Genomic DNA, 14,811 nt, shown 5'->3' on the forward strand with positions numbered 1-14,811 from the left:
GGCTCTAGCGTAGGTATTTTGGGTTTGTCATCTTGTTGCTAGAATTTTATTTTATTTTTGGAATATTGTGCGTTGAACGTAAATATGTGTACGAAACATATTTATTGATTGTGTTGACAACATTCTTTCGTGGCCATGACATACGAGAGTGCCTTTTTGTTTTTTGTTTTGGTTTTTTTAAGTTGATTGTAGGTAGTCATTGGCTGCACATTTTTGTTAATGGTTGTGTGGGACTGTACAAACCCATGGAGGTATTGTAAAAACATTTAGTAAGGAAGTAACGTCAAAGGTATTGTGTAGACGGTTCCGCACTATACGCCATTGACACTATCCATCGGTCTGAAATAGGTAGGTGGAATGTTACAAATAACATCAATATCTGTAGCTTGAGATATTACACTGTAATTTGTAACTAGCCATGGTTAATAGATCTAGTTGCACCTTAAATACCCTGGATGCCATAGTAATTAACCGTGTACGGTCTATACGTACCTGGTAAAGAAAGATGGGTACCTATCCTCTTAACTAGGAAAAATTCTGATTCATAATAATTTTTGTGTTCTGTAGAGGTGAAGCTGAGGGTATATTATTCGCTGAAGCCGAAATGACCTGTGTCATATGTCTATATATGACTTTTGCGATGAATATTACAGCGTTAAATGCTACAAAAAAACTTACGAAGAATCCATTAACCCGGTGCCGACTCATGATATGAATGTGGTGCAGAATAACCTGCAGACAAAGATAATTCATCCTATAACATCGGTCCAACTAGGCCGACGAAAGAAAAGACAGTTTGAATCACAACAGGTGAAACAATCTAAAAAATGTAGTCGTTGCGGTCACCTAGGACATAATCGACGAAGTTGTAAGGAGGCTTTACCTTAGGTATTTCTAGTTATGGTTGGAATCTCTTTTTTGTTTTTGAAAGATTGTAAATTGAACGATGATCTATGTACGTGACCACTGTTGGTGGATTTTGAAATTAGATGGTATTCCCCTTATATTCCTCGTTGTATATAGCTAATATATCGGGGTATGTATCATTTTAAATTAATTCAGACCAATCCGTTTCAGGAGTGCGTGAACTCATATTGAAAGTACCTACAATATTATTATATTTGTATAAAATATGTCAAAGATAATAGTTACTAACAATGAATCGTCAATAGGTATTAAATATATTTGATGGAGCTTTTACAATGGCTATACGAGTATTTTGTGTCATTTTGGAAGTATATCCATTAATATGGGGGGTATACATAGTAGTATTAATTGGATGCATCTTTGCCAATGGAAGTATTCATATTCGTGTGCAAGTATTATTAATGTGAACATGGGTATTCAAGTTACATGGCCATAATTTGTCAATGATTGTTATTGGATCAAACAATTATGAGTAAATTACGTCATACCAACTTTTTGGGCAGTGAGTATGCAACAGGGATACTTCCAAGACGATATATGAAAAAAAACCTATCTATATATGCAATGGTGGAAGAATGTCACTTATGAAATAACATAAGTTAAGGTGACTTATGGTAAGGATCTAAATGAAGTCAGTGCATAACTAATGATCTAATATATTCTTTATATTGTAAATGTTCGTTCAAGCATATCTAAGAGTAAGAAGAAATACCCGACAAGAGCAAATAGAGTATAAGGGATAGAGAATATTAGTTGTAAGATATATAGGAATTCCCCACGTTGTAGGAAATGTATTGGTCATCTATTGTTTTATGTCATCAGTCCAACGACGCTTTCAGAATAATTTGGTGAGTATACCGGTGCTTTCAGAAAAATTTGATGAGTACAACACTTCTCAACATACGTCATTTACATTTAAAAGTAGTTAGCGAACATATTCCTTTGTACGAATACATTCTATTAGTTCAGAGGTATATACATTACTGATATGAAGACACAAATATCATCACTGAGGTATATGGTTTGGTCCTAGGGGTATGTCGACACCTAATCATGGGTATGTGAATTACAAACCCTGGTATATATTAAGAAGTTTGGATCACATATCATGTATATAAACGTATATCGGACCAAAATACAAGTACATATAAGCAACCTCTTAAAATAACATGCGTTAGATTAAACTGGTTTATTTTGCTTACACAGTCTACGTCAAAATATAACATCAACGTATAGTACCCCTGATTGGCCACAAATCTAAGCTATTCATCAATCCGACCATTACAATTCACACCCTAATTATTCAACAAGTACTAAACAGGTCCTCTGGGGCCCCCTGATAAAATGCGTGCAACAATTTTTGCCCTATAGGCCTTAACATCGTCGAATTCGGCTGCCCAGCCACCCTGTGGATAACGGTTGGTATCATTTAGAGCATAGCTCTTAGCATACATACATACCATGGGGTCACAGTCGAGACTTTCACCTTGTCCTCGACTAAAAATGACCTCCAGGGTATCATCCGCCATTGGCCACAAATGAAATTCATTCAAATACAGGTACATGAATCGAGTCTACATAAGAATAACTCAAGGTGAATTAATATGTCAGGATAAATATAGGGGACATACTATAATTCTTACCAGACTTTTTGCATTTCCTCTTGTGAAGGGAGATCTCTTTGAATTGCACTATGTCATTTTACGTGAAGCCGTATCCAAAATGCACAAATGCCAATGAAATTTTGTGTGGACCGGAAAAAAATACATACCGACAACCATTCCTAATTTGCTCCATTACTTTAGCCACTTCGAGCTGCACGACCTTTTGTAGAGATAAATAAAAATCCCTGATATTTTTGCTCACAAGATTTTTGCTTTTATTCATCAGCAGTTTTTTTCAAGTTTGATGTTGTCTCAACGATTGTCGTCTGCAGTACGTTCAAAAATTACATAAAAAAAACTATTAACTGTAACATATGATGAACTAAATAGTATAAATATTAAAATAAATTAACACCATACATCGACAAATGAATGAACGAAACCACATCGCGTTATCACCCTATGTTGGTGCCTAAATTCTTGACTGTAGAGCCATTGTAAGTACGCATCCATAATCTCACAATGGATAGCATCGTCAAATAACAGATCGATCATTGATTTGGACGTTACGTATACTAGTCCATGGTTCCATACAGTCGCCCTACAAACACCAACCTGTTATAGTGTTTAACATATTTGAAAATTATACATATAGAGCACAAGCTAGTATTTACCGTATATCAAAATTTGCAAGAAAGTGCCTATCATTTTGGTCTCCTATTTGGAAATGCATTCACTCCCACAGTAATTAGTAGACCCTCGATACAATTCCCACTTCGAAGAATCAACAACAAAAGGTCTGTTTGTGGCCCGTTTCACCATCATCAACCTACAGTTACACAAGTTGCCAATCGAAGCACACACATTGTATATCTAGGCATATAATTTGTTCCGATAAAAATTACCAGCTAGAAACTAAGGTACATGAAAAAATAATAGACGTACAAAATATTTTAATCAAAGCACACAGAATTTTAACGTATGAATGTTTCACCAACCTTGATTGTTTGATCATCGTTTTTGCTTTTATCCTCTCCTTGCCTTATTACTCTCCCTTTCTTTTGTTTTAACCCTGGAGAAGAAGTGAATTTCGGGTCTTTTTTTCTTTTTTGGTCACGTCGCACAATAACACCACGCACAATTGACGAGTCCTTTGGCAATTCTGCCCCAACTTTATTGCCACATTCTTCCACCGATGTAGTCTGTTGTATCAAAACGGTAAATACCCTCCATGGAGACTTCCGATGGCAGAAGAAGTTCCTGCAGGGAGGATCAGCGACGATTTCTTTGGAGGGGACTTTGACGACGTGAGAAAACATATGACGGAAGAGTTTGGAAGAAATATGAAAGCAACGATTCAGATGGTAGTATATATTAGGGTTTTATTTTTTTCTTTTAAATTTAGTATTCTATAACTAATTTGAGTACATAAATAAAAAATATAGGTACATAACTCTGACTTATTCTTCGTATAACGGGATAATTTTAGAGTACGTAATTGGATAATGTAAGTTTATATAAAAATAACAGAAGTACATACAATATTTCTTATATTATATAGAAATCTTAAGGGTAAAATGGACACTAGGGAGTTAAGTGCAATTGAGAATAAAAAGTATGGAGTGCAGTGTAAGTACAAAATGATAAGGGACTGAAACTAAATGTTTTTAGGGTCAGAGGTATTTAAATCCAATTGCCCCTAGTTTAAATTAATAAAAAAGAAAAAATCAAAATACTGAAGTACCGTTGGATCTCCTCACCCAATTTTTGCACTACGGCATTTTGGAGTAGGTTAGAGTTGGGATCTCTTTGGTTTGAGGAATTTGGAGGGAAAGGGAGATGAGGAAATGAGAAAAATTACAATTATTTTGTTTGGTTCAATTATTTTTAAAGGGGAAATAAAAGAAAGGGAGGGAAGAGAATATCAAATGAACTTCTTTTTATTTTGGTTCCCCTCAAAATTGGGAAATTTGGAGGAGAGAGAAAAATATTTATGTTTTTATTTTATAAAATTATTCTTATTTCTTTAATGTTATATATTATTTATATTTTATTTACACCATATAAGTATATATATACTTATTTTAAAATTATATACGTTTATTCTTATATCAAAATGGATGTTTTATTAATAAATTAATAAAAATTTTATTAAATATTTTTATTTTATTTATTTATACAATATAGAATAAAACAGCAAAATTATTATATTTTTCTTTCCCCCTCTCTTCTTTAACCAAACATAAAAATACTATTTTTTCTTTTATTTTCATATTAACCAAACAAGCCATTACAATTTTAATATTTGGTCGCCCCTCCCTCCCATCTCTTCATTTGACCGAACAGACCCTTAAAAAAGCCACGAGATGCTCCAAACAAAATGCTGGAGTAGAATATTTTAAATTTGAGTAATTCTTTGAAAATCAGGTCTGACTTTAGCGCAATCTTCTTTCAACTGTAAATCAACCGTCGAAAGATGGTACAACACTGCAATGGCGTCTATCTATCTATCTAATGTTATCTAATCTAATTCTCCGTTCCAAACATGCTGCTGCCATCCATACTTCCTTTAACCTCCACCACCTTTAAGCTCCCTCTCCACCGTACGCCTCCTTTCTTCCCCCTTTCCCCCAACCATCTCTCAACATCCCATGTCTGCTTCGCTTACCAAGACCATATCGGGGAAGACGCGCGCTGGCTCAGGGAGGAACAGCGCTGGTTGAGGGAGGAGCAGCGTTGGCTTAGGGAGGAGTCCCGCTGGAACGCCGAGCGCCAATCCTTGTTGAAAGAAATAGATTCCCTCAAACTTCGAATACAGGAGCTTGAAAGGCTCAACTCTCTTCAGGGTGCTTCCGTTTCAAATATCGCGAACCTGCTGCAGGTTGTCCATTTAATCATTCTGTAGAAATTGAAGCGCTGGTGTGCTGCTGAATGCTAGTCTGATGCTCTTTTAGGGTTTGATCTATTGATTTTTGTGAAATTCAAAATTAATCTATGGAATTGATATTGCTGATTTTGGCGTTTCTCTGTACTCTCGGTTGGGAGTTGTACAATAAAACGACAGTTTCTAACATATTGATGCTGCTGGAAATTATGTGGTTGAATGTTAAATTTTCATTCTATTGACTTTGGGTTTTTTAAACTAAGCTAATAAAATTTCCACAAATAATGGGCAATCATTGTGTGCATCATCATCAATCATTTTTATGCATTTTGATTCATTCATTCATTCCCTTTTGCACTTGATTCCGTCTCGTTTTTCTATAGGATATTTTTTACGTTTCAATTCTTCTTACAGAGTAATAATTGGATGGTGATCTATACTTGATTGTTTGCTGTAGGTTATAAAGGATGGAGAATATGGAAAGGGTATAGATAGAATTGCTGATCGGACTGCTGCATTGCCATTAGAGGTTGAGGCAGCTAAAGAAAGAGAAGATGAAGTTGTCATAAAGGAGATAAGCAATCCAAAAGAGGAGCAAACTGTTACAAAGAGGACCGCCTTGAGAATAGGATCAGAAGGAAGCGAAGTAAATGCAATGCAGGTAGCCCTTTTTCCAATCAACAGTTTTCGTTTAAGAACACAGACTAGTTTGCTATTCATCAGTTTCTTATACATCTCTCACTAATTAGAAGCCATATGTTTGGGTGCAATGGTGATGCTGGTTACCTTTTATTGTAGATTCAAAGCAATCTTTATGATCGATCTTATTTGATAGGAAGCTTTGCAAAGACTTGGGTTTTACTCAGGCGAAGAGGACATAGAATATTCTAGCTTCTCAAGTGGAACAGAGCGAGCTGTAAAGACCTGGCAAGTATGTTGTTGCATTTCCAGTGTGTTTGCCGCAAAAATTCGTTAAGATTCCAATTTATTCCATGTAGTGAATTCCTTCATAATCTTCTAACAGGCAACAATAGGAGCACCACAAGATGGGATTATGACAGCAGCACTTCTGGACATGTTATTTGGAAATCCTGGCGCGGGCATGGTTAAAGCTCAAGACGACACGGAAATGGATCCGCAAAAGGTATGCAACCTATCCTATGACTGCCCTGACTGAGTTATACTTAGTTCAAAATTAGATCAGGCCATTCGTTGATTCGCTTGAGAGTGGAAATCGAGGAGATTGCTTTCTAAGCTCATAGGACTAACTTGGTAATAACGATGAAAATGAGAGATGAGGAACAAGACACTTTAATTTCGACCAATCAAGATGAGTCGACTACTGATAAAGCAACTTAGAAGACTTGAGAAAAGTAGTAGCAATTTGTAGAGGAAAGATTGAGAAAAATCAACATGCTTGCAAAGTTTAAACATTAGAAACAACACTCAACAAGAGTTCCAAATCTGTGCCAGTATAAAAGCATGTTAGGCCACACTGCCAAATTAGTGAAAGTTGGGATAAATTCCTACCTCATATACGCATCAACTAGATGATGGACCAGATATCAAATCTGCACATGAAAAGTAGAAACAACAGTGAAGTGAAGTAAGGAATCAAATAGGCAAGAAAGAAGTTGAATACCGTGCTAACAAATCACAATGCATACAATGCTACTGGCTAGCCTAATACCGGCATCGCCATAATCACATATCAAGGCCTAGCCTGGTACGGGCATTGTTATACCATCGTATCAAAGGCTAGCCTAGTACTGGCATTGCCGTTAATCATATATCAAAGCCTAGCCTAGTACGAGCATCCCATAATGGAAGATGTAACCAGGCTTTGGCGAGACTCTTTCAGCTGTCTTATATGTCCATTCTGCAAACTGTATACACCGAACCAAAACATATCCTAACAGTGCTGAAGCTTACCCTTTTTCTTTCTTTTTTTTTCTGCCGCCCCCGCCCTGCAGGTTCAAAACCTGATGCAGAAGTGGTATTATAATATTTGAAATTCACAAGTCGATAGCTTATCTCTAATGAGTCAGAACTGTTTAAAAAGTTGTCATGTCATTGAAATTTATATAAATCTCCATGATTTCGATATTATTCAACATTAACCTCATGTGACTTTCTTTTTCTTTCTCCATTGAAGGGTGCAAATGGAGCCCCAGTTACTGAAGTAACAAATATATCTGAAGTTCAGCAGACTATTGTGACTGATGAGGGTGTTACAGAAGTTGGAGTTTCTGAACACAGGGTATATTTACTTGGAGAGAATCGGTGGGAAGAACCTTCAAGACTTTCTGGTGGTAAAAATCCCATCACCCAGAGTAAATCTGGAAAGGGAACGACCAAGTGCCTTACTTGTCGTGGAGAAGGCAGGTTATTATGTATGGGTACGAGATCTTTCCAACATTCTTGGACTAGGAAATTAGTTTAACCTGTATGATCCTTATGCAGCCACTTACCCTACTCAATCCTATTATGAGCATACTAAAATAAAAATCCTATCCATTTAAAGTGGCCCTATTTGGCTTGTTTGAAACAGTTAGTTTGAAGATTGTTTAGTGATGGAGCATGTCAATTTGTTGAACTTGTACTAAGAGTTAGCTGTATCCACAACCTCTGTGTTTCCCTATATGATGATATAATCGATTCTACGTCTAACAGTTTTTCTATTCTCCCAGAATGCGATGGAACTGGAGAGCCTAATATCGAGCCACAGGTTAGACTTCACCCTTTGGAGAACCATGACTTGATTACCTCACCACTTCAATCATCTGCATTTGTTTGCAAGTCTTAAAAGTATTTCCATCTTCTCTGATTTCAATTCTGACAAATTACGATCTGGAGTTGACTATCAAAAGCAAAAATGATTAGTTTGTTTGTTTCTGGTTTGGAATCCATTATTTGATTGTTTTTGGTTGTTGATTTCTTAATCTCGGCTGCGTTGCAGTTCCTGGAGTGGGTTGGTGAAGAGACAAAGTGCCCATACTGTGAAGGTCTCGGATACACAAAGTGTGATGCCTGTGGGGGGAACTGATCAATCTTGCATAGGTACATAAGCATTTGTATGTAAATACATACATACATAGTGTGTGTGTATATAACATAAGTACATAACATAACATAACAAAATGGAGTAGCATTATCTATCTCTAGACAGGTCTAAACTCAATGCCTTCAACGATGAGCCCCGACTTTCCATGTGGGCTATTGATCTCGATCAACCAGACTTCAACTTCATCGTAGCGATGGTAGGCATTGTAGAACTTGCCCATTTCGATCTCCATCCAGCCGTCGCGTCTCTGGTGCCCGATTTTGCCAGTTTCTTGTGATGCTAAGTGCTCAGTGGTGCCATGATGATCAAGGAATCTTACTATAGTGTTGGATGACTTGAGGGCTTCCTTAGTTTGATGCCAAAACACCAAGTATGCTGCATAAGTTGTGTTTTGTGACAGGGCCTCACTTCTTATTCTCCCTTGTATGTGAATCCACCCTATGGATTTTAGCCATGCCGCCTCACTAAACCTGCATTTTATCTCCAAAATACAATGATCTTAAAATTATTGCTATATAAATAGGTGTGTTGTGATATTTTAAAAATAATTTGAATTTTAATATGATATAGGAAATAAAAATGATAATTTAATTTGATATTTCTTTGAAAAAAAAAAACGTAAATAATAGAAATTTCGTAAAATTTGATAAAAGATGTGGCATAAAAGATCAAAAGACATATAGGCGACTTTGAAGTCATTACTTTGCCATCATAAGTACACCTTAGTTTGACTTTTTTAAATATTGTATTTGGCTTAAGTGAGTTTACCTAAAATTGTTTTCTATGGTTTGCATAGAAAAAATATATATTTTTACTGCCAATAGTTTTTATGTCAAAATATTCCAGTGAAATTAATAAATAAGTAGTATATAGATTTTAAACATCCAGTAAAATAAAATTTTAAATAAGTACTCTTTTCGTTCACTCAAAACCTCTTTTTTTTTTTTTTAATTAATTTATTTTAGTTTTTCCAATCAAAATTTGTCATATTTTTAAAGTAAAGTTACATGCCACCATAATACAAAAATATCTCTATTTTATCATTATAATATTAATTTTACATAAAAAAGTAAAGAAAAAAATAATATTTACATATATAATTTGTACTACACTTTATAAAATAATAATATACTCGAGCGTGCTAAGAAGTAAATAAAAAAATTATCAATGGAATATACTCCATCTGTCGCATCTAATTTGTCGACTTTAGCTGAAGAATGAAGTTATAGATATTGAGTAATTAGTAAGTAATTGAGAAATATATTAATAAAAATAATTATAAATTAAGATTAAAATGACTAAATAATTTACTTAAAATAAAAAACAAAAATTATAAATTATGAATTTTAAAAAGTGATTAAATGTATAATTATATTTTAAAAAATGATAGAACAAATGATGTGGACGCACGAAAATAGAAAGAGTGAACAAATTATGCGGGACAAATGGAGAATTATTTAATTTTATAAAATATTACAATAAATAATATTTAAATTTAAAAAAAAAAATGAATGAAAACAAAACAAACCCCATATTATAGCAACTAAATTTGTTATGTATTGAAAACATTTTTAGTTTCATTTTTATCTTTTGTGTAAATATTTCTAAGTAAAAGTAATTGTTGAATGTTCATATTCTATATGAACAAAAAAATAAGTATCGAATATAATACTAAAAAAATTCTAAAGAATTGATAAAAAATAAAAAGTGTGTTTAAAATATGATTTTATTTCTTTATTATTTTGTTTTGTGTTTGTGTTCTTGATTTAAATAGCAGGTTTGTTGTAATAATTTGTGTGAGAGAAAAAAAAAAAAAAAAATTAAGGGTAAATGTGTGAAATTAATAATAGAAAAATAAAAAAGAAATATGGTTGGTTACCTGGAATTTGGGTGTGGAGCAAAGTACCAACAATTTTTCCAAGAAATGAGCAATTCTCTTGCCCCAATTAGATAACATTTCTTCCCATTTCTTCTATCAAGACAAAAGCTCTGCCAACAAGTCTAGTTTAGCTTTGAATTTATTTTGAAATTAAGCTATTAAATGTCATAATATATATATATATATATATTTGAGTTAAATCATATACAATTCTAACATCATAGCCTAAATTTATTGAACAATAATGTTAAACAATATTGTAATTTTGTATGGAATAATACTATAAATATGTTGAACTATGTTAATATTGGATTTGTTCACATTGTGTTTTTAAATTGTATTTCCTCCGTCCGCCTCTAACGCTTATATTTATATTTTGGCATTATTGGACTTAACATTAAAAATATCCTTATATTTTTATAATTTTTTGATACAAATGCTATTTTATTAGTATTATAAAACACTAATTAAAATATTTTTGCAATTTTTCCTTAATTTGCACTATATTTTGATATAATAATAAATATTAAAAAATTAACACGCAAAAAGTAAATGAAAGCCTCATAAAATATTATAAAAAATACAAATATAAACACCATTATCCTAACACATATAAAATATAGTTAAAATACTAAGCGAACAAACTCATATATTCGCTTAATATTTATACATTGAATATGACAAGAAAAAAAATAGAGTTAATGGCAATGTGAAAATGTTAAACCACCTAAGAATGTTATCCATTTATTGGAAAATTAGTTAAACAAACACACACATATATATAATTAGAAAAAGAAAGAAATATTAAACTAAAGTTATATATAATTTCAACACAAAAGTTGGACAAAGAGACAAAAAGAAAAAAACAATGATAAAGAAAGAAAACATATAGTCATAAATATACACATAAGTCCCGAATTAACCTAAATCGACTGATGACTTAAAAAAAAAAAAAAAACAATACACATATATCCAACATCAGACCGGATCCTCTGTCCCATTACCACACACTATTCCTCTATCCTCACACACAGTGTATATACATATACACGTATATATGTATACGAGGATAGAGAGATAGAATTTATTTTTGGTATAGAGGACACCATGAAATCCGACACCTATATATCTTATGGACGAAGAATTAATGTGATTAAAGAACAAAAAGAAATATAGGGTTTGGTAAAGAGTGGAATTGTGGGACTTAACCAACAAACACACTATGGATTAATTGAGAAAAAATCTTAAACATATTAATAATCATAATTAATTTATTACCTAATCCCATTTGTTGCAGATAGAGTAGTTGGCTCACACATTTATTGAATCTATCTATCTATATTAATATATATAATTCATCTACAACATCCAACCTAACTCTAATTCTTAAATGATAACGTGAATGAATCACACATTTCATTTTTATTTTTATTTTTATTTTTTTTTTTATATTTTTATGACGTGTGAATCTGCACCCGCTGCCCGAAATTGCGCAGTGAGTAAACCCCCGGTCGGACCTAATACCCTGCAAACTAGACTCGATAGACAAGTCACACTAGGCGAATCGTGTGTGACAGTTGACCTAAGGCGTCGGAGGTTTGAACCCATGACATTTACGGTCACACCTCCAATCCCCACCCGGGACATCCCTCGGAACCATTTGTTTTTTTTTTTTTTTTTCAAAAACTTTGTCTGGTCATTACGTGGAGAAAGCATGCTGGCTGGTGCACAGTTTTATTTATTTATTTAGGCTTCAAATTTGTATGTATGTGGTGGTGTTTGGTTTCTTGAAACATCGAAATGGATATATATTACTGTCATATAATTTTTATGTTTTTCTTTACTTATTTTTTTTTTATTTTTTTTTATTGAGATATTAATTATTACTATTTAATAATAATATCTCAATTAATATTATTGAACTTCTTTTAATATCGGTTTATTTGACAGTACTTACACATTTAAATCTATGTTATTCTTTTTCTATTTTTTTTTTTTTTAAAAATTTTTAATTAGTAGTGTAAGAGAGATGGCAAAATTAGCCCCTAAATTTCAAAAGGGCTGATCACTGATAAAATGTTACTAAGAGCATGTGATGATATAGTCATTAATTTAATTTCATTGTCTTATTTTTTTTTGTTATTCACGTCATATCTGCATAAATTTTTCAATTATTTTCCTTAACATTCGTTGTAATTATTACATTCAATACATAACCGTTACTATTTTATAAAATTCATTTTAATTTGTTATATATATATATTATATAATATATAAATAAGATATATTATTATTATTATTATATATAATTCCTTAGATATTAATATAAATTGTGATAATATTATATAATTTTTATAATAATTTTGAATTATATATTAAAATTATTCGAATTTGTGATATTAGTGATATTTGAAAAACTAAATGATTAAATAAAACTTGGATTGATGTATCGTCTAAAATTTTTTCATTTCCGACAATTTAGTTCAAAAACTAGTTGAAAAGATTTATGTGTTCATTCGTCATTTTATTGAAATTGTATATAAAAATTTAAAGGAATCTAAATTTTAAAATTTGATATATCAAATGAGATAAAACTAAATTATTGAAAAAGTATGTAGATAATTATAATTTTTTTGAAATAAATTTGAATTGCATTTATATACATAAATTATTGATAAATTTTTAAATTTTTGAGTTAATTAATTAATTTAGTTTTTAATTATTGTTTGTGGAGGTAACGAGTTCTTATAAAATGTAATAAATTTATAATAATTATTTTTATTATTAAAGGTAGTGAGTACTGTTATATTAAAAATGCATACTTATTGTTTTATTGTGTGTTTGTTTTGGTGAGATTTTTGGAATTTTTTTTTTTTTTTTTTTTTATGTGAGATATAGAAAATTGTGTATAAAATATAAAAATAATAAAAATATGTATTACAAAAACATGTTGAAAAATAACTTTGAAAGAACAAAGCTATTATCTCTGAATGATAATAACTTAATACTTATAGATGGTCGTACAATAACTTTCAAAAATTAAAAATAAATAAATAAAAGAAAGAGGATTGAAGGTAAATAGTTTGTGTGTTTGCAATATATATTGGATTTGTTTATTTAATTAATAATTTTTCAATTTTACAATATTTTATAAATATTAAAAAAATTAGAATATATATAGATATATTATACATATTTTATCTATTTAAAAAAGTTAATAATTAAAAATAAATTATTATTATTTTTATATTACTAATATCATATCTAATCCGCTGCGGGTTGCCTATTCATATATATAAAAAAAAAAAAAAAATTATATCTAACATAAAAATATATATTTATCGAAACAGCAAAAATAAATAGGCGCAAGTAAGTATTGTTACGAACCAGTTTGGCTCCGTCTATGAGAAGAAAGTTGTGGGAGAGAGTAAAGAAGAGGTCCTTTTTGGTGCGGTAGTTGATGACGGCGGCGGAATCGGCTCTGGACAATATCTCCGGCCAATCCTGCGGCAAGAATCTGTTCCAGACAGCGTCGGAGTCGGCCGCCGATTTGAAGGCTTTGGAAATGAGGGACGACCGAGAAGCATCCCAAGCAGACGTCAATGACAGAATCTCTGATATGCATCCCTCCGGCACCTTCTCGAAAGGATTCCCCATCTCTCTCTCCCTCCCTCTCTCTCTCTCTCTCTCTCTCTCTCTCTCTCTCTTGTGTATACATACATATATATATATATAGATGTATAGTATCGTGTATTGGGTTTAGAAATATTTAAAATTCATTTTCGTAAATTTCAATATAATAGTATATAGCCGAAGGAACCTCACCTTAGTTCCTTTCTATCTAGCGATGCTATGCCCTATCAATCATATTATAATATACTATAAGTCTATAAGTGAGTCGCCTAGTTATAAATTTGATTGAATTATTAAAATTAATTATTGTTATTAAATATATGATATTTTAATATGAGAATTATTCTAATAAACTAAAATATTTTACGCGATCAAATATTCGGGAAGGTAGAAGCATTAAAATATAATAGAAGTTTTTTTAAAAAATATCAAAAAATATAGTATTTATTTTTATATAATATATTACATTTTTTTCATTTTAAAATATCACTTTAATTTTTTTTTATATATCAAATTCAATAATTATTTTAATTTAAAATTTAACATACAAAAGAATATCAAACAAATAATAATACTGCATATGTCCTCCAAAATTATATCACCATTCTTTTTTTTTTTGTCAACTAAACTTATATAAAATTCATTCATAGTAAATAATTTTATTCTACTATAATTTTATTATCACTACTTTAACTGTTGAAACGTGACTTGAATTTAGCGATCTACCCGACCCGAAACTAAAGCGAAAGGGCTGTTTCAATTGACAGGGTTCTTTTTGGGCTTATTCTAATTAATAACAAATAGTCTTAGGGTTTAGGGT

At 31.7% G+C, this 14,811-nt stretch overlaps 2 protein-coding genes across 4 annotated transcripts; one reads left to right on the top strand and one right to left on the bottom strand.

The window, feature by feature from the left end:
* Nucleotides 1-4,944: 4,944 nt before the first annotated feature.
* LOC127249351 (protein disulfide isomerase pTAC5, chloroplastic) lies at nt 4,945-9,027 on the top strand. Of its 3 annotated transcripts, none has more exons than XM_051272102.1 (8): nt 4,945-5,412; nt 5,873-6,076; nt 6,251-6,346; nt 6,440-6,559; nt 7,571-7,814; nt 8,106-8,143; nt 8,375-8,475; nt 8,581-9,027. In XM_051272102.1, exons 1-7 carry the CDS (start codon nt 5,077-5,079, stop codon nt 8,459-8,461), a joined length of 1,125 nt encoding a protein of 374 aa, XP_051128059.1. In that variant the 5' UTR covers nt 4,945-5,076; the 3' UTR covers nt 8,462-8,475; nt 8,581-9,027. The 3 variants fall into 3 exon arrangements, with proteins under 3 accessions (XP_051128059.1, XP_051128060.1, XP_051128058.1); XM_051272103.1 differs by having other exon boundaries at nt 8,585-9,027; XM_051272101.1 differs by having other exon boundaries at nt 4,946-5,412; nt 8,375-9,027.
* LOC127249352 (F-box protein At2g02240-like) lies at nt 8,577-14,038 on the bottom strand. Its single transcript, XM_051272104.1, has 3 exons — nt 13,746-14,038; nt 10,359-10,468; nt 8,577-8,949 (listed from the first exon to the last, which is right to left on the bottom strand). Exons 1-3 carry the CDS (start codon nt 14,013-14,015, stop codon nt 8,577-8,579), a joined length of 753 nt encoding a protein of 250 aa, XP_051128061.1. The 5' UTR covers nt 14,016-14,038.
* Between the last annotated feature and the right edge of the window lie 773 nt (nt 14,039-14,811).

Source organism: Andrographis paniculata, unplaced genomic scaffold (genome assembly GCF_009805555.1).
Source record: "Andrographis paniculata isolate CXL003 unplaced genomic scaffold, ASM980555v1 Contig35END, whole genome shotgun sequence".
Lineage (NCBI taxonomy): Eukaryota > Viridiplantae > Streptophyta > Magnoliopsida > Lamiales > Acanthaceae > Andrographis > Andrographis paniculata.